Source organism: Ictidomys tridecemlineatus, chromosome 10 (genome assembly GCF_052094955.1).
Source record: "Ictidomys tridecemlineatus isolate mIctTri1 chromosome 10, mIctTri1.hap1, whole genome shotgun sequence".
NCBI classification, from domain to species: domain Eukaryota; kingdom Metazoa; phylum Chordata; class Mammalia; order Rodentia; family Sciuridae; genus Ictidomys; species Ictidomys tridecemlineatus.
In genome coordinates this window covers 104997675-105019673 of record NC_135486.1, presented here as the reverse complement: position 1 = coordinate 105019673, position 21999 = coordinate 104997675, and the positions used below count along the sequence as shown (strand labels likewise).

The 21999-nt window shown below is 49.0% G+C and overlaps 1 protein-coding gene across 13 annotated transcripts in view; it reads left to right on the top strand.

Moving 5' to 3' along the window:
- The window catches only part of Mad1l1 (mitotic arrest deficient 1 like 1), a 354495-nt gene that overhangs the window by 193028 nt on the left and 139468 nt on the right, over positions 1-21999 (top strand). For all 13 annotated transcript variants that reach the window (XM_078023582.1, XM_078023580.1, XM_078023581.1 and 10 more), the window contains one exon: positions 5109-5165. In XM_078023582.1, coding sequence (XP_077879708.1) covers positions 5109-5165 — 57 coding nt within the window. The remainder of the gene's footprint in view (positions 1-5108; positions 5166-21999) is intronic.

The following is a 21999-nucleotide window of genomic DNA, read 5'->3' as shown; positions in this document are numbered from 1 at the left end:
TGCCCTTGGGGCCTGTGTGAGTGCTTGAGGGCACAGGGCTCATGTTCGCAGATGGGCAAGTGCAGGCTCCAAGCCTGGCAGCCACGGGGAATTCACTTCCCCTCCTCTCAGTGCTCACATAGCCTACTTAGCTTCCTCCGTCTGCTCTAATGTGGGCAAAAACATTTCAGTAAAACAAACTGGAAATGTCGAGCTGGGAGAATCCCAGTAGCCCGTCTCTGGTGAGGTTGGTGCTGTTCTGCATGGGTTTTATTTATTCCATTTATAAAACAGCTGCAGAAGTTGGTAGCAGATGTCATGAGTCCTCTGTCGATAGAGCTATAAATATAAGTTTGTGGCACCTTCATTCCACTCATCGGCCTGATCTGCGTTTCCAGTTTATTTAATTAAAACAGATTACAGTGCTGCTGGCTGTGAGGCGTGTTGTGTGGAAATATCCCAATTTCAGATTGCAGTGGAGCTGGAATAATTTCTGACTTCCAGCTTAGAAAAATCAGACCATTCCCTCTCTTCTTTTCCTCCCCATTACTTCTGTGGGGCTCAGATGGCACTGCCCTCGCAAAGGACTTTCCTTTCTCCTGAGTGTGTTTATTTACTGCTCTGCTGTGTGAAGAGCTAGAGAAGATCACACCGTGAAAAGCAGGGACGAAGCATGATGGGAAACCTTGAAACGGTGAGAGGGCGAGCCAAGGAAAAAACACCTGATCTCCAGGCTGAGAGCCGTCTGTGTTTGAGCACAACTAGGAACTTGGGGACAGGTTGAAAGCACTGGTCCTCAGCACGTAGCGGAAGGCTCCAGCGCACTGGGACAGAGGCATGTGCCAGGAGGTGAGCCTCGTGGGTAAAGGAAGTCTTTCTTCCTTCCCACTGGTGGAGCGTGATTCTCCACACCGCCTTTCAGCAAGGACACCTGCTGTGCCTTAGCCAAGTTCTCACATACATTCTTTTTAATTCTAAAAACAACCCCATGAGATAGGGATGGTATGCCCATCTTGTAGATGGAACAATAAGATTCTGACAGCTGAGCTCATCAGATTTTGTGGAAATTACCATTGGTTGAGTATGACATTGTTGACAGGAAGAAACATCGGAATTTGAATTCTGGTTGTGTGGCTTTAAATTCAGTCTCCCCAGCAGCAATTCTCAGACTTGGGCTTGCATCAGCATCCCTACAGGGCTGGTCAGAACACTAGACCCTCCCTCTGACTCAGAGCATGAGGACTGGGGCCTGTGATCCTGTGCTTCTAACAAATTCCTGGTAATGCTGGGGAGCCAACCCAGGCCCACACCTTCGACCCAGTGCCCTGCAGAATCGTTAACATTGAGCTGAATGTGCTAGGGTATTCTGGGGCAGGGTTCATGTCCTCCACCTCAGCAAAGCCCACTCCTGCCCACTAAGTTTCCAGACTGGCAGCCTGTACCCTAACCAGGCTCTGCAGACCATGCACCTGGCCATAGAGCTGCCTGCTTGGGAGTCAGCTCGCTCTGCAGCCAGTGGAAGCTAACTGTCTTCTAGCCACCATTCATAGGCAAGAGTACTTCTGCATCCATAGCCATAACCCAAGGCCACTGTCTTGCAGAGAAGGCACTCGGCCTCAAACGAGACCTGATTCTATGGCCTAGAAAGATCTCTCAGGATGGCTAGCTTGTCACATTTTGTCATAGATCTGTGTCAGCTAGACCAGGAAAGTGGGTGGCCTGTGGCTTGAGTTTCATCAAGCCCCTCCCGTGTTAACTGTGACCTTGGGGAGATCTGCCTGCATGGGCTACAGCCTCTACGTGGGGCTTACTCTGCTCTCAGGGTCCTTCCAGCCAGCCATCTTGTGATTGGACAGAAGCTGTTGCCAGCCCCCATCAGGGCTTTGAGGTGTCCTGTCCCAGCTTGCGTCCTCCTGCAGGTTTTCTTGCCATGTCCTGGGCCTGCTGCGTGCTAGCAGGGGTGCGAGATCATCAGGAGCCACTTCACACTTGAGGATAAAAATAGCCCTGTTGAGGTCCTGGCACAGCATCCACGTGTCACAAATGATGCGTGTGTCTAGGGCTCGTGTCCGAGCACACACAGCACCCCATCATGGCTATGTGTGTTCCTGCAGTGGATGCTGTACTGGCAATGTGCCACCTTTGCCACACGGTCCCTGAAGACAACACCTTCATACTGAGACCTGCCTTGTCAATTGTCCCTGAGATAGCTCTTCACCTCTCCAGAGAATAAACAGGGGCTGCCGTGGGGACTCCAGCACCCCACTCTAGGGCCTCAGCCTCCCTGTCAGTTGCAGCCTTAAGGTCAGGTCTAGCTTTCTTCATGGTGGTGATATCTTGGGCAGAGCAGAAGCTTTCTCAGCTTGAGTGGAATGAACATAACCGATGGCCATCAACACCAGGCCACTGGCTCAGATGTGCACATCAGCTGTGGCATTCAGGGAACAGCTGGTGGGCAAGATACCTTGGTGGGGTTTTTCTGCTTAGAAGGCAGCCTGGTCCTAGCAGGAAGTTTTAAGGAGAAGGCAGCAGCAGATGGACTGTGTGGCCGGCTTCATTTCCTGAGGTCATTGCAGAGACAGCAAGAAGAAGGCACACTGATGCCCCTAAGAGCATGGAGGAGATACTGTGGAGCTGAGCCCAGCTCCCACTGTCTCTGCTGACTCCCCACCACATCAGGAACAGCATTGCTAAAGGTACTGCACATGAGCTTGGGGAGAAGAGCCGCCCCTGTCTGCCCTTTCCTGGTGACTGCTGCTATATGTCTGTCTAAGGTGAGAGGGTCCTTATTGCACAGACCCTACAGGGCTGTTGGGGTGATGGTCTTGAACCTGTTGTTCAAGTGCCTCAGGTGAACGAGATTCAGGACCTTAGGAAGGATCTAGTCACTATCCAGATGTGGACAAGCTGACTGACAGGGCCTCCACTGTGGAGCAGACAGGGCCTGGTTGGGCCCATGTTTTCTTCCCCCCAGTAGGTGCCTTTCACCCTGCTGCTTGCCCAGGCCACATGCTCAGGAGGCCTCTTTGCCAGAAGTGCTTGACTGAGCCACAAGATGTGACATATCTCCCAGTGCTCATCACATATGTACATGGCACATTCACAGATGTCTGGTTCTGGTTGACTGTCCTACCGAGGCACAGCTCTGTCTGGAGTTGGTAGTAATCGATGGGATATGTCTGTTGATTTGGGGGAGCTTTCTGGGTTCCTGCTGATGCTGGTACTCGAGCAGGCACTGTTTGTCTCTCAGATGCGGGCACTGTAGTCAGAAAAGGCAGCTGCTGCTCACCATCTTTCAGTGGCCAGTGGACAGAGGTAGGGTGGTCAAAGCATGTGTAATAGTTGCTTTGAATATATATTTGGGTGGAATTACTGACTTATAGGTTATGCAGATTTAAACTTTAAGACCAAATTGTTTTCCCAATAGTTTTCCTTCCCCATGTCCACAGACAAGACTCCATTGACTTACGTCCTTTCCACTTCTAGTATTGTAACTAGGAGTTCTGAATTTTGCAGTTTTTGTGTCTCCTTGTTGGTCCTGATTTGCATTTTCCTCATTACTGCCCATGTTAATTGCCTTCCAGTGCACGCTGTCATATGTTTCCTGTTCTGGGAAGTGTGCATCTTGCCCGCTTTTTTGTCGCATAGCTTATGTTTTTGTATTGCTTTGTAGATGTTTGGAGTGTGGTGGGGGTGTCAGCATCTGCTGTGCTTCCCTTGCCCAAGAAACAGCAGCCTCCTCCTCTGGGAAGAGTGGAAGAGTTGTGCACCGAGAACAGGCCCCGGGACTTTGGCCCCCAGCTCCCCTTCCCTGGTCACTGACCACTGATCAGGCTTGCGGTGGGATTTGGCTTCTAGGCTTCAGTTTTCCTTCTTTGCCAGGATTGTGAAGAGGTGGCTAACAGCAGTCAGGAGTCGCCATGCTGGGAGCCTCCATAGGTGCTCGGCTGCCCTCCCTGTCTGCAGGTGCCTCTCGAGGAGGAGGTCCAGTTGGTGCTACCTCCTGAAGGTGGCTGCCCAGGAGTCAAATTGGAGGGATGGTTCCTCTAGCCTTTTAGCCTTTTGCAGAGCTTCCAGCACAAGGAGTCTGCCTTTCTGGGGTGGGCTTTCTCCCTGGCTCTGTGAAGATGACCATAGTTGTATGTGGTCGAGTCACTTTATGGTGGCTTTAGAGACAGAGCCCATGCTGTTAGCTTTAGGGCAGGGGATGTTCCCTTGCCGGCATCCTCCCTTTCTCCATGTGTTGCTTCCTGTCCACTAGAGGCAGCCTGGACAGTGCCTGTGGGGGCTGTGATCTATTCTCACTATGTGATCTTACCCTGACCTGAGGACATGGCCAGTGAAGAGGCCACATGTGTCTCTGGAGGCCAACCATGCCCATAGGGCTGGGTCCCTGTGCTGCCACTCTGGGATTAGTCTGTGCTTCTTCCCAGGTGGCCTCAGGAACTGCTGCTGGGCCTCACATAGACAGCTTCTCGTTGCTAGATTGCTTCAGCAGGTTCCAGGCAGCCTCAGGGATGCTGGTCTTGGCTGGAGTTGGAGCTGGTGATGTCAGCCCCACAGCTACGGCAGACATGGTGCCTTCGTGCTCATAGGCTCTTGGTCAAGAGGAGTACAGCTCAGGCCCAGTACAGCCACCCTTGGCTCATCTGGTCAAGAACTCCCTGCTTCTTTGCTTGGCCTTTCCATGGCCCACTCAGAACAGGCTATCTGGAGTTTTAGGTTTGTGTGGCATGTAGCCTATCAGCACAGCTACATCAGTCAGTTTCTCTAGAATGTGCATGTGCCAGAGGGAGGTGGATGGTTTCCTCCATCAACTGAGGGCACTGAGCACCCCATGCCAAGTGTCTCCTATCTCCATGCATAACCCAGCAGCAGGGTTTGGGACAGATTTTGGGTGTCATGTTACCAGACTATTCACTCGGTTACATTCATCAAACAAGGATCCTGTCCTGTCTGCAGGGGCAATCAACCCTGGCTGACCTGGTCTGCTGCCTGCTGCCCAACTCCCAGCCCTGCTGGCCCAGCAGGGAGAGGAGGCTGCAGTGAAGGTGGGAGAGGGTCCTTGCTGCAGCCCTGGGAGGGAGTGCTCACACACAGCCTCTGACCATCCTGGTCTTATTTTGCAGGCCCAGTTGACGCAGGCTCTGGAGGAACTGGGAGGCCAGAAACAGAGAGCTGACATGGTGAGTCCTGAAATGGTGCTCAGCTGTCACTGTGTGGCAAAGGGCCGCCCACAGTTTACTGCTTTGATCCTGGGTCTAGAGTCCTATCCCTGTCAGGGCTTGTCCTGCAGGCATGCGTCCTTCCCTGTCTTTGGAAATGATGTGGAGAATGGAAGAGTGGTGTGATGGAAAGTGAGTTCCAGTTGTGCCAGTAGCAGACTGCTGGCCTCTGCTGGGTGGCTCCCACTGCCCCACATGTGCAGCAGGCGCTGAAGGACGTGTGATGCCAGAGATGCTCAGGTGAGCCATGAGGAGATGCAGTGGGGGCTGGGCTCCTGCTGGCCCTAGCAGCACAGGTGGGGTTGGCCCCAGAGAGGTCTGGTTGAGTCCCTGCTGGGCAGAAGCCCAGATATGGGGCTGAGCAGAGCGGAGACGCCTGTGGGAAGCTGTGCGGAGTCTTGGCATGTTCGCTGTCCACTCAGCAAGTACTAAAGGACAGTCTTGGCTTCTCTGGGGATGCAGCAGCCAGCAGCACAGGCTCCTGCCCTCCTGGCTCACAGTGGAGGGTTCCAACTGTGACTGCGCAGAGAATAAACAGCAAGATCTGAGCTGCTAGTGAAGACAGGACTGCAGGGAAAGGGAGAGGGGGCCAGGGCCGAGGGGCAGGGGATTAGGATGGTGATAGGATGATGGTGGAGGGCCATGGAAAGCAGGGCTGGCTTCGCTGTAGGGAAAATGGCACAGGTGCTGTAGAGAACCTGAGGACCTGCGCCAGGTTTAAGTGGAGTCCTGTGCCCTGGGTGGCATTTCTATCCTGGAGCAAGTGTGAAGCTGGAGGGAACCAGAGCGGAGCCTGTTTCTGGGCACTCCTGCATCCTGGCCTCGTATCCAGGCAGAAGCTGTGAGCCAGGGCTCCGAGGGGGCACTTTTGTTTCAAGTCCTGGAGAAGGAAGTGTTTCCTGGGAGAAAGGCTCCTTCCCAGACCCTATCAGGAGAAGCCATGAGGGGAGAAGGCTGTCCCTTGGAGATCCCCAGGAGCGCCAGCCAGGGCAGGTAGGGCTGGTTTTTCGGAAGTGAATGTGGATAGCAGCACTTAGGTAACAGCCCTGAAGCCTCAGGAGGTCAACTGTAGAGGGACAGCAAGGGGTCCTGGGAGGACTCCTTGCCCTCATGGTGGATGATGGAGTAGCACGCTGCTGTGCTGAGGCAGCCTTCCAGGAGGGCCAGGGTGGGGCTGCAGGCCAATCACATCTGGGTGCCAGTAAGGAGGCAGGTGGCAGGCCGCAGCACAGCTCAGCGTCAGGAGCATCATTCTTACCACCTCTTCTGAAACCTCCCGCATCCACTCTGGCTGCTGCTGCACTGCGGTTCATAGTCTGTGGCATCCTCCGAACTCTGGCTGCCAGGATTCAGCATCATGGTGGGCAGCTCTACCCCCTCTTCTTTGGCCTGTGGACATTCCACACTTTGTCCTCAATAACTGAGTCCTCCAGGCAGTTCAACAAGGGCCTGTTTTGCGTTGACTTTGAGGAAGCCAGGGTTGAGGTAGGGGCCGGGTGTTCCTTGAGGACTGGTGCATCCATTTACTGAGCCCCAGGGAGACCCTGATGTTCTGTGTGTCAACATGCATGGTTTCCTTGGTGTTGACCTGAATTGAAATGAGCCCAAGGGCCTTGTTTTCATAATGTGCACGAGGCCAAGAGGAATTAGAAATGAGTTGTGCTAAGCACATGCCAGGCCTGTGGCTTTATGACTAAGCAGCTGGCTGGTCACTCACTGCTGCCCTTGAATTTGGACCCTCTATTTTTCCTCAGGAGCAGGAGTGCCTTGACCCTGACCCCTGCCCTCCCCTGTTTCCATGTGGCTTTGGAGAAACTGCTAACCCTGGGTCTCTTCTCAGGGAGGTGAGAAGATAGAAGCTTCTTGGGCCCTTAGGCCAGAGTGGGCATGGGCAGCCCCTGTGGCACAGGTGCTGCAGGTCTCCTCCATGAGCAGGCTCTGCACCTTGCCCCGGGCATGTCCCTGGGGTGCAGGTGGACAGGGTACAGGTTCCTCATGTGGGTTTCCTTCAGATGAATGTTGACCGCAGGTTTTTCTCTCTGCCTCTGACTGCCCAGACCTCAGCTTGTTTCTTCTTGTTTATTTTACTTCTCTCTCCTTCTTTCTAGTTAAAAGGAAAATAAGACATGGCAGTGCCTGGGGGCCAGGGGAACAGCATCTGCTCTTACCTCTGACCTTCCCACCAGCGCACCTGGGGCCAAGGGGTATCTGCTGCTAAGTCAGCCCTCATGCTGCCCTTGGGGAGGCTGGGCGGGGAGGCAGGGGAGAAACCCAGGGCCTGGCCATCTGTGTTCAGATCCTGACTCTGCCACTGTTTCCTATGGGCTGTGTGACTGGCCCCAGGCTCCTCTCCAGCAGGGACTGTCTGTCCTCACTGAGCCTGCTAGGTGGTTTCCCCTGAGCCACAGACCCCAGGCTAGGCAGCCCCATCCTATGGGGCTATTCTCCATGGGAATGTGCTTTATCTGTGCCAGCTGTTAGGGGAGTCTCTGGTCATGAGTGTTACTATGGCTAGTCCTACTGAAACTCAAATTGACTTTTCAGTTTTAATTACTTTTAGTAGCCCCGTGTAGCAGGTGGCCCCAGATTGCCCAGGCTGCCTGGGTGATCCCAACAGGACATTCTGTGCCCTTCCTCTCTAGGTGCCTCTCAGAGAGGCCATGTGGGATGCTCTCTCCACCCTCCCACTTCCTGCGCTCCCGGGTCCCTTTGCTGCTGGCTTGCTCTGCTCCTTTTGTGGATTTAGCTTGTGTTCCCAGCCTTGTTCTTTTGTTCTGACTTGTGGTCTCTTCTGTGCTGGCTCCCAGGGGATGAGGCTGACATCTCTGGCTGGCTCCTCCTCCTCTGGGGAGAAAAGTCCAGAGCAGAGGGGCCATGGGAACCACAGTGGGGCAGGGGGACAGAGCTGTCGACCTCAAGGCCACCCCTCCCATCCTGCTTGCCTTGGGTCTGAGGCCACAGCTATGGGCTCTGCAGAGTGGACTCCAGGTCTCATTCCCCTGGCTAAACCAGAACCCCTCACTCCTGGAATTCGAAGTAGAATACATACCAGAGTGCTGCTGCCATACCCACAGGACCAGCTCTTCATCCAGAGATAGGCGTGGATAAAGGCAGCCAGAGTTCACTGTGCCACCAGCTCTGCCTCTGAGGCCCCCATTCCCTATGGCAGAGATGGCTTTTGGGGTACTATCTGGCACCTTAGGCCCTCAACAGTGGGGTCAGGTGGCCCATCTGGAGAACTCCTTACGCAAGGTGTCCAAGGCTGCTGGGGGAGGCAGCCCTACCTCCATGTCTGCAGCCCCTCTCTCAGCGCATCTGCCAGGAGGAAAAGGAGAACTTTAAACATCTCTAGCTAATTGCAGATGACAAGACAAAGGCAGTTTGACTTCCCATTATTAACCAGCAAACCATACTAATTAGTGAACATAAGTACAGTTCATGCTTTTTTCTTTAAGTGCAATTAATATCACAAGGAAAGAAGTCCCGGGCCACAGTCCTGTCACTAACACACCTCATCCTAATTAGATATGGCTAGTGGTGGCTGAAGAGATGAAAGTTTTCATCACAACTATAAAAAGTCCTCAAATATTTTATATACTTGAGAGAGTGAGGATTGAGAGTTTATTTTCTGGTTTAAGAGGCATGACACCCCTCACAGCTTGATGTAAATAAGCATCTGTTTCTCTCAGTTTCCAGTCTCCCCCAGTGGGGTTCTTCTTTGGCTCCTACTCCTCACTCCTCACTCCCACAAGAGCTCTGAGGTAGGTGAGTCTGTCCCAGGAAAGTGCTGTGGCTGCAGCAGAGCCAGGGCTCAACCAGCCCTCCCGTCACCCTAGTCTGCTCCCTCCACAGTCACCTTCATGTACGGAGGCTGCTTGCCCTGGGTAGAGAGTGTTCTACAGAGGGTCCCACGTCTGGGACCTCCAGTAAGGCAGCCCTGTGTCTTGTGTGAAGGCCCCGGGCATCGGGCCCTCATGTGCAGGAGTGTGCCGTCTCTGGAGTCCACTTGGTTTCTTGGAGCCTCAGGCTTCTTGTTATGTGCAAGGAAGAGCTGGACTCATCCTAGGTGGCCTTGCTGGTACACTGTCCTCCTTGGTGCTGATGCCAGGTTGGATCTTGGACCAGAAGCAAGCTGGTTCTTCAGTGTTTGTGACTGTTACCTGTCCATCACGATTCTGCTCTTGTCACAACCTGCCAGCTCGGCCCCCACCGCCCAGCCAGTAACTGTGAGCCCTTCCTGGTAGGGAGACTGGCAGAGCAGTTACTCTATGCGAAGGTCCTGCTTGTGACTGGGCCAGGCTGGAGAAAATTGATGTTGGTGAGCTCTAGAGGAGAACTGACTGCAGGATGGATGGGTGACACTGAAGGCTAAGGGCTGTCCCCTGGTTTGGGCAGCCAGTTCACTTTATGCCACACAAAGTGTGTCCCAAGTGAGTCTGGAGAAAGGTTTGAAGTCTGAGTCTCTGGCCTCCTTCCACTGGCCTCCCTCCCATCCTCGGAGTGCCCGTTTCACACCTAGAGCCTCTCACGTGCACACAGAAGCAGCCCTCCCTGCAGTGTGGCCACAGGCAGGCACTTTGCTTGCTGAGTTTCTATTTATTTTAATTTTTATTTTTTTAAGTATGACATAGAATCTTTGTTTTCATTTTATTCTTAGCTTTATTTTATTTTTAATTGTTGTTTGTTTAATTAGTTATACATGACAGTAGAATGCATTTATGCACTTTGATATATCATGCACAAATGGGGGATAATTTCTCATTTTTCCTATTATACATGTTGTAGCTCCCTGAACTTTCACTGCCTCGTCCCCAAATTGGAGGGAGAGGAAGTTCCTTGGATGTCTGGCAAATCTGCCTGAATGTGTGCGTTTGAAAAGACCCAGGCCTCTTAGTGCAGCATTGCTGGGGGTGACCGTAGCCTGGTCCTCATTGGGCGCCATGGAGCTGGCACAGGGCTCTCTTCCTGTGCCCATTAGTCTGACTTCTGCCTTTAGTCTTATTTCTGGCGTACATGTCAAGGCTCCTCGGTGCGAGGGAGGACTTTGACAGACTGAGGCAGACAACAGGTTCCCTTTAAGCACCTCTTGCATTCAGGCTAAACTTACCTGATGCAGTATTTACCAAGTGCCTCTTCTGGATCTCACTCTGAAGGTTCAGGGAGGCTGTGACTGTGTCTCAGGACTGTCTCCCTGCTATAACAAAAATGCCACACATTGGGTGGCTTAAAGAAATATAAGGCTGGCAGTTTTGGAGGCTGGATATCCAAGGTTAAGTGTCTGGTGAAGCTCCTCCCTGGTTCTCGCTGTTGCTTAGTATGTTAAGAGGGGTGATCAAGCTCCTGGGCCCCTTCCTTGAGGGCACTGGTCACCCTTCAAGATCTTATCATCTCCCAGAGGTTCCTCCTGAGACTACCGCCCTGGGTGAGATTTTAGCACGTGGATTTGGGACGTAGACAAGCAGTCTGGCATGTTCTCATCTTGAGTGTGGCCAGCCTGTGTCTTCACCTAGTCCTTGCCACCTGGCAAGGGCGTACCCATACACGCTCCCTCTTGCGCTGACCCCCAGCCCCTTGCCCGCTCTGAGTAGCCCTCTTCTCACACTTCTCGTGCTGTTCCTTCTCCTGGAATGTGCTCAGTGTTGCAGAGCCCAGTTGTCCCTTCAGGTGAAGATGTACTTCGCCATCCCTCTTCCCTGCTAGTCCCTCCCTTCATGCAGACATGCTCTTTTTTTTTTTTTTAAATTGGTTGTTCACAACATTACAAAGCTCTTGACATATCATATTTCATACATTAGATTGAAGTGGGTTATGAACTCCCAATTTTACCCCAAATGCAGATTGCAGAATCACGTCGGTTACACATCCACAATTTTACATAATGCCCTATTAGTAATTATTGTATTCTGCTACCTTTCCTATCCCCTACTATCCCCCCTCCCCTTCCCTCACATCTTCTCTCTCTACCCCATCTACTGTAATTCATTTCTCTCCTTGTTTATTTTCCCATTCCCCTCACAACCTCTTATATGTAATTTTATATAGCAACGAGGGTCTCCCTTCATTTCCATGCAATTTCCCTTTTCTCTCCCTTTCCCTCCCATCTCATGTCTCTGTTTAATGTTAGTCTTTTCTTCCTGCTCTTCCTCCCTGCTCTGTTCATAGTTGCTCTCATTATATCAAAGAAGACATTTGGTATTTGTTTTTTAGGGATTGACTAGCTTCACTAAGCATAATCTGCTCTAGTGCCATCCATTTCCCTGCAAATTCCATGATTTTGTCATTTTTTAGTGCTGCATAATGTTCCATGGTGTATAAATGCCACATTTTTTTTATCCATTCATCTATTGAAGGGTATCTGGGTTGGTTCCACAGTCTAGCTATTGTGAATTGTGCTGCTATGAACATCAATGTGGCAGTATCCCTGTAGCATGCTCTTTTAAGATCTTCAGGGAATAGTCCGAGAAGGGCAATAGCAGGGTGAAATGGTGGTTCCATTCCCAGCTTTCCCATGAATCTCCATACTGCTTTCCAAATTGGCCGCACCAATTTGCAGTCCAACCAGCAATGTACAAGTGTACCCTTTTCTCCACATCCTCGCCAGCACTTGTTGTTTGACTTCATAGTGGCTGCCAGTCTTACTGGAGTGAAATGGTATCTTAGGGTGGTTTTGATTTGCATTTCTCTGACTGCTAGAGATGGTGAGCATTTTTTCATGTACTTGTTGATTGATTGTATATCCTCCTCTGAGAAGTGTCTGTCTGTTCAGGTCCTTGGCCCATTTGTTGATTGGGTTATTTGTTGTCTTATTGTCTAATTTTTTGAGTTCTTTGTATACTCTGGATATTAGGGCTCTATCTGAAGTGTGAGGAATAAAAATTTGTTCCCAGGATGTAGGCTCCCTATTTACCTCTCTTATTGTTTCTCTTGCTGAGAAAAAACTTTTTAGTTTAAGTAAGTCCCATTTGTTGATTCTTGTTATTAACTCTTGTGCTATGGGTGTCCTATTAAGGAATTTGGAGCCCGACCCCACAATATGTAGATCGGAGCCAACTTTTTCTTCTATCAGACGCAGAGTCTCTGATTTGATGTCAAGGTCCTTGATCCATTTTGAGTTAACTTTTGTGCATGGCGAGAGAAAGGGATTCAGTTTCATTTTGTTGCATATGGATTTCCAGTTTTCCCAACACCATTTGTTGAAGATGCTATCCTTCCTCCATTGCATGCTTTTAGCCCCTTTATCAAATATAAGATAGTTGTAACTTTGTGGATTAGTCTCTGTGCCCTCTATTCTATACCATTGGTCCACCCGCCTGTTTTGGTACCAGTACCATGCTGTTTTTGTCTATTACTCTGTAATATAGTTTGAAATCTGGTATCGCTATACCGCCTGATTCACACTCCTGCTTAGAATTGCTTTTGCTATTCTGGGTCTTTTATTTTTCCATATGAATTTCATGATTGCTTTATCTATTTCTACAAGAAATGTCATTGGGATTTTGATTGGCATTGCATTAAACCTATAGAGAACTTTTGGTAATATCGCCATTTTGATAATGTTAGTTCTGCCTATCCATGAACAGGGTATATTTTTCCATCTTCTAAGATCTTCTTCTACTTCTCTCTTTAGGGTTCTGTAGTTTTCATTGTATAAATCTTTCACCTCTTTTGTTAGGTTGATTCCCAAGTATTTTATTTATTTTGAGGGTATTGTGAATGGAGTGTTTTTCCTCATTTCCGTTTCAGAAGTTTTGTCGCTGATATACAGAAATGCCTTTGATTTATGCGTGTTGATTTTATATCCTGCCACTTTGCTGAATTCATTTATTAGTTCTAGTAGTTTCTTTTTTTAAATTTTTTTTTAAAAGATAGAGTGAGAGGAGAGAGAGAGAGAGAATTTTTAATATTTATTTATTTTTTTAGTTCTCGGCAGACACAACATCTTTGTTTGTATGTGGTGCTGAGGATCTAACCCGGGCCGCATGCATTCCAGGCGAGCGCGCTACCGCTTGAGCCACATCCCCAGCCCCGAGTTCTAGTAGTTTCTCTGTAGACCCTTTTGGGTCTTCTAGGTATAGAATCATGTCATCCGCAAATAGTGGTAATTTAAGTTCTTCTTTTCCTATTTTTATGCCTTTAATCTCTTTTGTCTGTCTAATTGCTCTGGCTAGTATTTCAAGGACTAAATTAAATAGAAGTGGTGAGAGAGGGCATCCCTGTCTTGTTCCAGATTTTAGAGGGAATGCCTTCAACTTTTCTCCATTCAGAATGATGCTAGCCTGAGGCTTAGCATAGACAGCTTTTACAATGTCAAGGTAAGTTCCTGTTCTCCCTAGTTTTTCTAATGTTTTGAACATAAAGGGATGCTGTACTTTGTCGAATGCTTTCTCTGCATCTATCGAGATGCATCTATCGAGATGGTTCTTATCTTTAAGTCTATTGATGTGGTGAATAACATTTATTGATTTCCGTATATTGAACCATCCTTGCATCCCAGGGATGAATCCTACTTGATCATGGTGCACAATTTTTTTGATGCAGACACGCTTTTTTCATACTGCCTTTGTGGGACATGATTGTCATCACCACCACCATCATCTCACCATCGCATTTTCCTAGGCACAGTGATCTTAGGGTAGCCAGTGTTTGCTGCTGCACATTTTGTTCCAGTCACATACTCAGTGCTCTGTGTGGCTTATTTTACCATGACCCTCCTGGCAAACCCGTAAGCTGGTCAAATTGTGGTTCCAGTTATTCCGAGGAGGGAACAGGCTCAGTGAGGACTGTGATGTGCCCATGTTTACATAGTTAGGAGATAGCCTGCTGGAGCTCAGTCCCAGGTGCCTCCAAACCCTGGGAACTCTATACTGCAGCCATGAGGTGCCATTTCCAAGTGTCCTGTGAGCTCCACAGAAATGGGGGATCTAGTAGAACTCAGCCTCCGAGCACGGGCCAGGGCCAGGCCAGCAGCTGACTGATTAGATGTGGACATTTAGGAGCAGGTTGTCCATGCACCTCTGTCTCTTCCCATCAGGTCAGCAAAGGTCCAAGACCCTGTCACCTTGCAAGGGTCATCTGCACTTTAGAAACAGTAGTCTGAAGTTGTTACCTTAGCCCAGAAAATGAGTTTCCAGTGGCTTAATTTCTGGCCCTTAGCCATAGAAGGTAGGTGGATCCCCACTCACCTTCAGAAAAGTAGAAGAAAAGTTCCCTTGTGGAAGGAGCCCTGCCGCCAGGACATAGATTCTGAGTGGCAGAGCCCTATGCTGTGTGTGGTGTCTATTCTGTGAGACCTTTCTGTGGTTTTCTTTTGCAGAATCGCCCTAGGCATCCTCATGGTTTCTCTTTCAAGTGAACTTCAGAGTCAGCTTCCCAGGGTTCCTAGAAACCCTGTTGGAATTGTGTAACCCATGGGCTGACTCCCATGAGGTCTTTGCAGTATGGACACCTCATGTGCTTCTTCCCCATGTTGGCCTCTCTGTCCTTCCCTCCACCTGGAGGTTCTTGCCCCTCTGTTAGGTGTACTTCTGGTGTGTGTCCCTTGGCAGATGCACTCCCAGGTGTTTGTAGTTCCTTTTGCTGGCAGGTTGCTTGTTTATAACCCCTGCTGGGCTTAGGGGAGGGAGAGGAGAGAGGAGGAGAAGGTGTATGCTTTAGCAGAAAGAACCCCTGTGGATTCTACCAGACAAAAGGTAAAAAGATTTAGTCTATAATCACAAAAAGAAGAATTGGTTAATTTATCTTTAGAAAGCTGGGAGTAATTCCACCAAGGGGCGGGTCTTGCCCTCATCCTAGTTCTAGGTACTCAGTGCTTTGTGATTTCAACTCTGGGCACCTTTGGTGGCGCTCTCTGCTCAGCTCTTTTCCAGCTACCAGTTTCATGCTGTGTCAGCCTTCAGCACTTCTCCTCTGCTATGCTGCTCAAGCCCCCAGGCCCCTCACTCACTGTCCTGAGCTCCCTCTTGGGGTGGAGTGTCTCGGAGAGGGCAGGTGACCCTGCTTGGTGCAGGAGCAGTTCTCCTTTCTCTGAAGAGCTTGCCCTGCCAGCTTTTCCAGAGTCACTTGCCTTCGTTCCTGAGCCCTGCCAGCAGCTCCTCCCGGGCACGTCTTGCCCTCCACACTGCTCCACAGTCCCAGTGTTGCTTGATCCTTGTGCACCTGGGCTTTCCCTCCAACCAGGGAGCATGGGGCCATGTGGATGCCTGTGTCAACTGCCACTAAGCTCCAGAGAGCCCTTGCCAGGGTAACCTATGCATGCAAGGTCTTCCAAGGACATGGAGCCTCCGGATTAGAGCAACTGCTTGGTGGGGAAGCTCCTTTCCATAGGGGCTTTCATGTTCAGTTGCTTCTCCTAGGCAGATTTCATTGTCCTGCATCCAGCAGGCAGGAAGTTAGCTGCAGACCCTCGCTTCTTACCTGCTGTTCTAGGGAGGAGGCACCTCATTGATTCTGGTCAAGCATCAGAGTCAGTGGAAGCACATGTGCACCGACTTCACTCATCAGGCCCTGGAGCCATTGTTCTTCGAGGGCGGATGGGGTGGCAGGAACCCCCTTAAAGCCTGTTGGCACTCCTCCATGTGCCAGGTAGCACTGCTTCTAGACATGCACTGCTGTTGATTTTATTCTGTTTCACCTCTCAGTACTGGCTTCCTCCAAGTCTCGACGGCTCTGCCTTCTGCTGCCCTAGAGCAGAGGCACAGTTGGCTCAGGACTTATCTGTCAGTGGCCATGTACCTACCCCAGACCTTCCAACGCTGACAGTACAGCACTATCCATCCCTTTGGAGCTTAGTCACTCTGCTCTGCAGAGGCCTCCTCCCTAGGGTGGCACCAAGGACCACTTCAGAGCAACGAGCTGGCTGTCCCGGGTGGAAACTATTGGGTTCCAGCGGGGCTTCTTTTTCTGACAAGCAGTTATTTCCCAGCTCAGGGACTGGCTGTGCTTAGCTGGTGGTGTCTGTGTGAGCTGTCACTGGCTATACAGCCTCTTGTAGCCCATGTCTCCCTCCAAGCTGGAATGGAAATGGTAGCGAGGGCTTAATTTAAGATCCCTCCCTCACCTTACCAAGAAGCAGAAGCCTCTCCAGAGACCCTCCTGGTGATGGGCTGGACGTAGAGCAGGATGGTGGCCTCTGGGCAAGGTTCCCATCCTGATCTCAAAATCACCTCTTGGAGACATGAGCCATTTCTTCCCAGATTGTGCCCTAGGGAGCCCGTTGTGGCCTCAGGGCCTTCTAAGACCCAGCACTCGGTGTCGCCAACACTCCAGTGGTATTTATCACAGATGAAGACTCACATATGTCGTCGAGTTCCCTATTCAATGGTCTTGGCATCCTTGTTAAAAAGCAACTGAGTCAGGCACAGTGGTGCATGCCTATAATCCCAGCGACTCAGGAAGCTGAGGCACGAAGATCGCAAGTTCATGTGACACTGCATGGGTGTGTGCACATGGAAGAGCAATGCTGCCTCTGGTGCCCAGCAGTGGTCACGTTAATTAGAATTGCTGTTGAGTGTGGGGGAGCAAGTTGCCCAGCTTTTCCACTGGTTATTACTTTGTGGAATTAGGTAAGGCCTCTGGGATCAAACCATGCATCCTCTCAAATTAAACTGGAATACACAGTCTCTATTTAAAGATTTTGCCATGTGGGGGAGGCAGCCATGAGCACTATTAGCATTAAAGTTCCATGAAGCTTTGGGGCTAAGGGCACAGCTGGCAGGCTAGGCCTGCGCAGAGAGGAGGGACCTATGGACAGGAGCACCAGGCAGGTTTAGGGCACTGGGCTATCATGACCTAGGGAGGCTCCTGGGCTCTGTGCTGGTGTGGGCAGCTCTCACAGGAGTCCATGCCTGGTTCTGCTGCAGTCTGGGTTTTATGCCATCTGCTTGGAAAGCTCCACCTTAAAGTGTTAGCTGTTTCCTGCTTTGGGTATCTGGACTGTCCTGGCCTTGGCCCCACTCTCTACTCCTCTCCTAGAAAAACTGCAGTTGTCCTACCTGAAATTCAGTTGTTTTCATCTTATTTGCATGTACCTTTGGATTGTGTAAATCAGATTCAAAATCTGGTCTGTAAGATCAACCAAATTGATAAACCCTTAGCCAAAGCAATCAGGAAAGAAAGTGGGAAGACAGAAAGTACCATATCAGGAGTGAGAGAACTAACACTCATTTTATGGTTTGTTTTTTTGTTTGTTTGTCTGTTTTCAGATTGGAGCCATCCTAGTGGGTGTGAAGTGGTATCTTATGGCTTTGATTTGCACCTCCCTGGTGGTCAGCGTGTGCCTCCATGCCCGGCTCCATTGCCCATTTTTAAACTGGGCCATCTTTTTGTTGATGAGTTGCAGGAGTTCTTTGTGCATTCTGAATACTAAATCTTTGTCAGGGTTATGATTTTCAAATACCTGCTCCCTATCTGTAGTGTGTCTTTTTATTCTCTTGATAAAGTGCTTTGGTTATACAGAAAGTTTTAGTTTTGATGAAGTCTTATTTTATCATTTTTTTTCAGTGCCATATCTTAATAAGTCATTGCCTGATCCAAAGTTAGGAGGATTTACTCCTATGTTTCCTTCTAAAGAGTTTTGTAATTTTACCTTTTACATATAGGTTTTAATCCATTTTGAGTTAATTTTTTAATATGGTGTGAGGTAGGGGGTCTAACTTGATTCTTTGTATGTGGATGTTCAGTAGCCTCAAAACCATTTGTGAAGAGACTCTTCTTTCCCTGTTCAGTGGTCTTGGCATCCTTGTTAAAAAGCAACTGAGTCAGGCACAGTGGTGTACGCCTATAATCCCAGCAACTCAGGAGGCTGAGGCATGAAGATCGCAAGTTCAAGGCCAGCCTCAGCAACTTAGTGAGGGCCTTAGCAACTTAGTCAGACCTTGTCTCAAAATATAAAAAAGGCTGGGGATATGGTTCAGTAGTTAAGTACCCCTTGGTTCAATTTCTGTGTTATGGTTTAGGTCTGAGGTGTCCCCCCAAAACTCACATGTGAGACAATGCAAGAAGGTTCAGAGGAGAAATGGTTGGATGGTAGGAGTCTTAACCTCATCAGTGATTTGATTCACCTATAGGGATTAATTGAAGTGGTAGGTGTGGCTGGAGGAGGTGGGAGTTGGGATATGGCTACAGGGTATATATTTCATATCTGGAGAGTGGAGTCTTTCTCTGCTTCTTGATCACCGTGATGGGAGTTCCTTCCCTGTACCACCCTCTCCCGCCATGATGTTTAGCCTCACCTCCAGCCATGAGGAATGGAGCTGGCCTTCTGTGGACTAAGACCTCTGAAACTGTGAGCCCTCAAATAAACCTTTCCTCCTCTATAGTTGTTCTGGTCAGATCCTTTAGTCAACACCAGTGAAAAAGCTGACTAAAACATTCTGGTACCAAAAAACCAAAACAAAACAAAATCAAGTGATCGATCATAGGTATTTAGGTTTATTTTGGGACTCAGTTCTGTTCTGTTTATCTTTCCTTATTCTTTTGCCGGATTGTTTTAATCACTGTAGCTTTGTACTAAGTTGGGGAAAATCTGTCAACTTTATGTTCTTTCCTTTAAGATTGTCTTGGCTATTGAGGGTCTCTTGCAGTTCCACATGAATTTTAGGATAAGTGTCCCCCCCCAATTTCTGGAAAAAAAAAAAGTTTTCATTTGGGATTTTGACTGGGGTTGCATTGAATCTGTATGTAACTTTGGGGAATCTTACTGTCTTAACAGTAATAGTGTTCTAACCTGTGAGCATGAGCACAGAAAGTCTTTACTTATATTGAGGTTTTCTTTTAATTCCTTTCAGCAACGTTTTATAGTTCATAGCATTACAAGTCTTTCACCCTCTTACTTAAACATACTTGCATTTTATTCTCTTTGGTAATATTAAAAATGGAATTGTTTTCTTAATTTCCCTTTTGATTTGTTCATTGCTAGTCCATAGAAATGCCTCTGGATTTTTTTATGTTAATCTTGTATTTTACAGTTTTGCTAAATTCATTTATTAGTTCTAATAGATTTAATTTTAGAGGTTTTTTTGTTTTTTTTTTTTAACATGTGAGATCAATGTTATCTATAAGTAGTTTTTACAGTTTGAATGCCTTTTATTTTTTTTTTGCCAGTGACCCTAACTGGATTTCAGAACAGTGCTGCATAACCATGGTAAAAATGAACATCCTTTTCTTGATCCTAATCTCAAGAGAAAACTGTCAGTCAGTTTTTCATCATTAAATATGCTGTTAGCCATGTGTGCTCATCTTTGTCCTTTAACATGTTATGGAAGTTCCTTTCTATTCCTACTCATCGAGTACTTTTATCTTCAAAATGCATTGGATTTTGTCAAATGCCTTTTCTGCCCAGTTGCCCAGCCCAGCCCTTTATTTAAAATAAATAAATAAAAATTTGTAGTTGGATAGCATGCCTTTATTTAATTTATTTATTTTTATGTGGTGCTGAGGATCAAACCTAGTACCAGGCAAGCGCTGAGTTTCTTTTTCCATGGAGTAGTCTAGTTGGACTGGAAAACTCTGACATGTGGATCTCCATCTTCTCTATGACTTGTTCTTGTGTGTGACTTGGCCTGGCAGGGTATCCCTCGATCCTGTTGGCCCCAGCATCCCCCTTGAGAATGAGTAAGTTGTAATGTCCCCTTCCTTGCCTCCTGCACCTGCAGTATTAGGGGTAGCAACATCTGTACTGGTCCTAAGTGTGAGTAAAGAGGAGAGTGATCTATATGTACTGTGTGTGTCAGTGTATGGACTTGGGCACAAGGACACCAGGATTCATGGCAACGTCCCCTGCGCCTGTGGGGCCGCTGCACTGCAGCCGCTCTCAGGACTGCTGGCTGAGTGGGTTCTGCGGGAGCTGCCGACACTTGCACCTCCTGCCATCCACACAGGTTTCTGCAGTGATGAGTAGCTCGTGGCTGAGTTCTGAACAAAAAGAACTGGTACTTCCTCAGCACGACTACAGCTGTTGCTCTGAAGAATGTGCTGATACTAACAGTGCACAAGAACATATTTTGTGATTTTTACCAAAGGCGATGTTTCTCGGGCTAGTCTCAGATAATTATAAATAGCTTTGGCACCAGTGTGAATGTTGGCAGGACGTTCAAAAGTTGTGCTTAGTGCAAGACAGGTCTTCCTTCCTCAGGTATGTCCAGTGCATTACGGGTGGACTGCTTGGAAGTGCCAGTGGAGACCCTTTCTTGTCTGAGTGAAGCGCTGTCCTGTGAGCCCCTGTGTCAGCGCATGCAGGTTTAGGGTTGTTAGGAAGGCTGCCGTGTGGAGCAGGCTGGGTAAGTGCTGAGTGCTGTCATTCCAGCTATTTCCACAAACTGTGCTCTTCAGCTTTTTGGCCATTGTCCTGATTGACATTTTTCTCATCCATATGGTAATGGTTTGGTCTGGGTCAGGAGTGAGCAGACTTTGGCCCACAGGCCAAACCCAGCCTGATGCAATTTCTGTAAGTAAAATTTTCTTGGAACTTAGCTGTACCGGTTCACTAGCAGCTTGTGCACTGCATGAGCAGAGACCATGTAGTCTGCAAGGTGGAATCCATAGGCCCTTTCCTGCAGAAGCTGTCTGACCCTGGTCTAGGTGATACATACAAGTGGCAACACCTTCAGTTTCGGGTTTGATGTCAACTGTAAGCCTGGGCTCTTGTGTCTGAAACTAGAGCCAGAGTCCTGCCACCTCTACTGAGGCTTCCTGAATAGGGCCCCTAGCCTGACAAGACATAGCATAATGTGGCGGGGTCTGGGTCCCCCAAGACCTGGCTTTTGGTAGACCCAAGAGGAGCTCAAGAGGCAGCACTTGTCGCTGTTGCCCTGCACACACCCAGGCCCATTCTTGCCCAAACAGAAGCTATCAGTTGAAACCAGAGTTTGGGATGAAACTAGATTCTTCGCTTCTGCTAGGGTGGGTGGGGTCTGCATAAGCTGAGGGCCTCTGTAGCTGAGAAATGGGTTGCAGTTCTTAAATGGTGGGCTCTGCCCTCCAGTGTTACAGCAGACCTCAGCAGCTCACCACCAATTTCTTTATGAGTTTTTGTCTCACATATTTGAAGAATGAAATCCACTGATGAGGATGAGTGCAGATAAGAGTAGGATTTATTCAAGTCTGAGTAGAAACAGAACTTCCAAAGAGTGAGAGGGGACCCTAAAGTAGTTGCTGCTTGCATGTGCTAGTCAAGGGGTTTATATAGCACTTGGGTCAAAGTAATTAGTCCAAATTAATGTTATTCAGTGTTTGGAAAAGTATCAATGCTACTGGTTAGCCCTGCAATCCCATTCGGGTCTGACCCACTTCTGTTTTCCCTGCCACTCATGGGGAAGAGGAAGGTCAAGGTCGGCAAACCATGAATGCACAGGCTTTCTGGGCTGTGGTGCTATGTGGTGCAGGTGTCTGCACTGTGCCTGGGCTGGGGCACCACAAGATGACAGGTCATCATGTCCTGGCTTGCTGTGCTCTGATGTGGCGGTCTCTGCAGGGCCACAACCCATGCTTTCCACCTGTGCTCCTGCTTACCTGGGCCACCATTCTGCAGCTCCACCATTGCTTTATTACCAGTTTTTGGTGGAGATTAATGAGCAGGCTAAATGACTTGGTGGCTAGGGGGGGCCATAGCAGAGGGATACCTTTGCTTCATCCCGGTTTATGAAACAGGTGCCCAGGGGAGACAAGGGACCCTGCTAATGGCCCCTCCCTGCAGCGTGGTCAGAATCCACAGAATAGGCCACGATTATGAGGCTACCCACCCCCAGTTACATCTGTCCACGCTGGAGGCAGAGAGGCAAGGTAGTGAACTGGCTCCAGG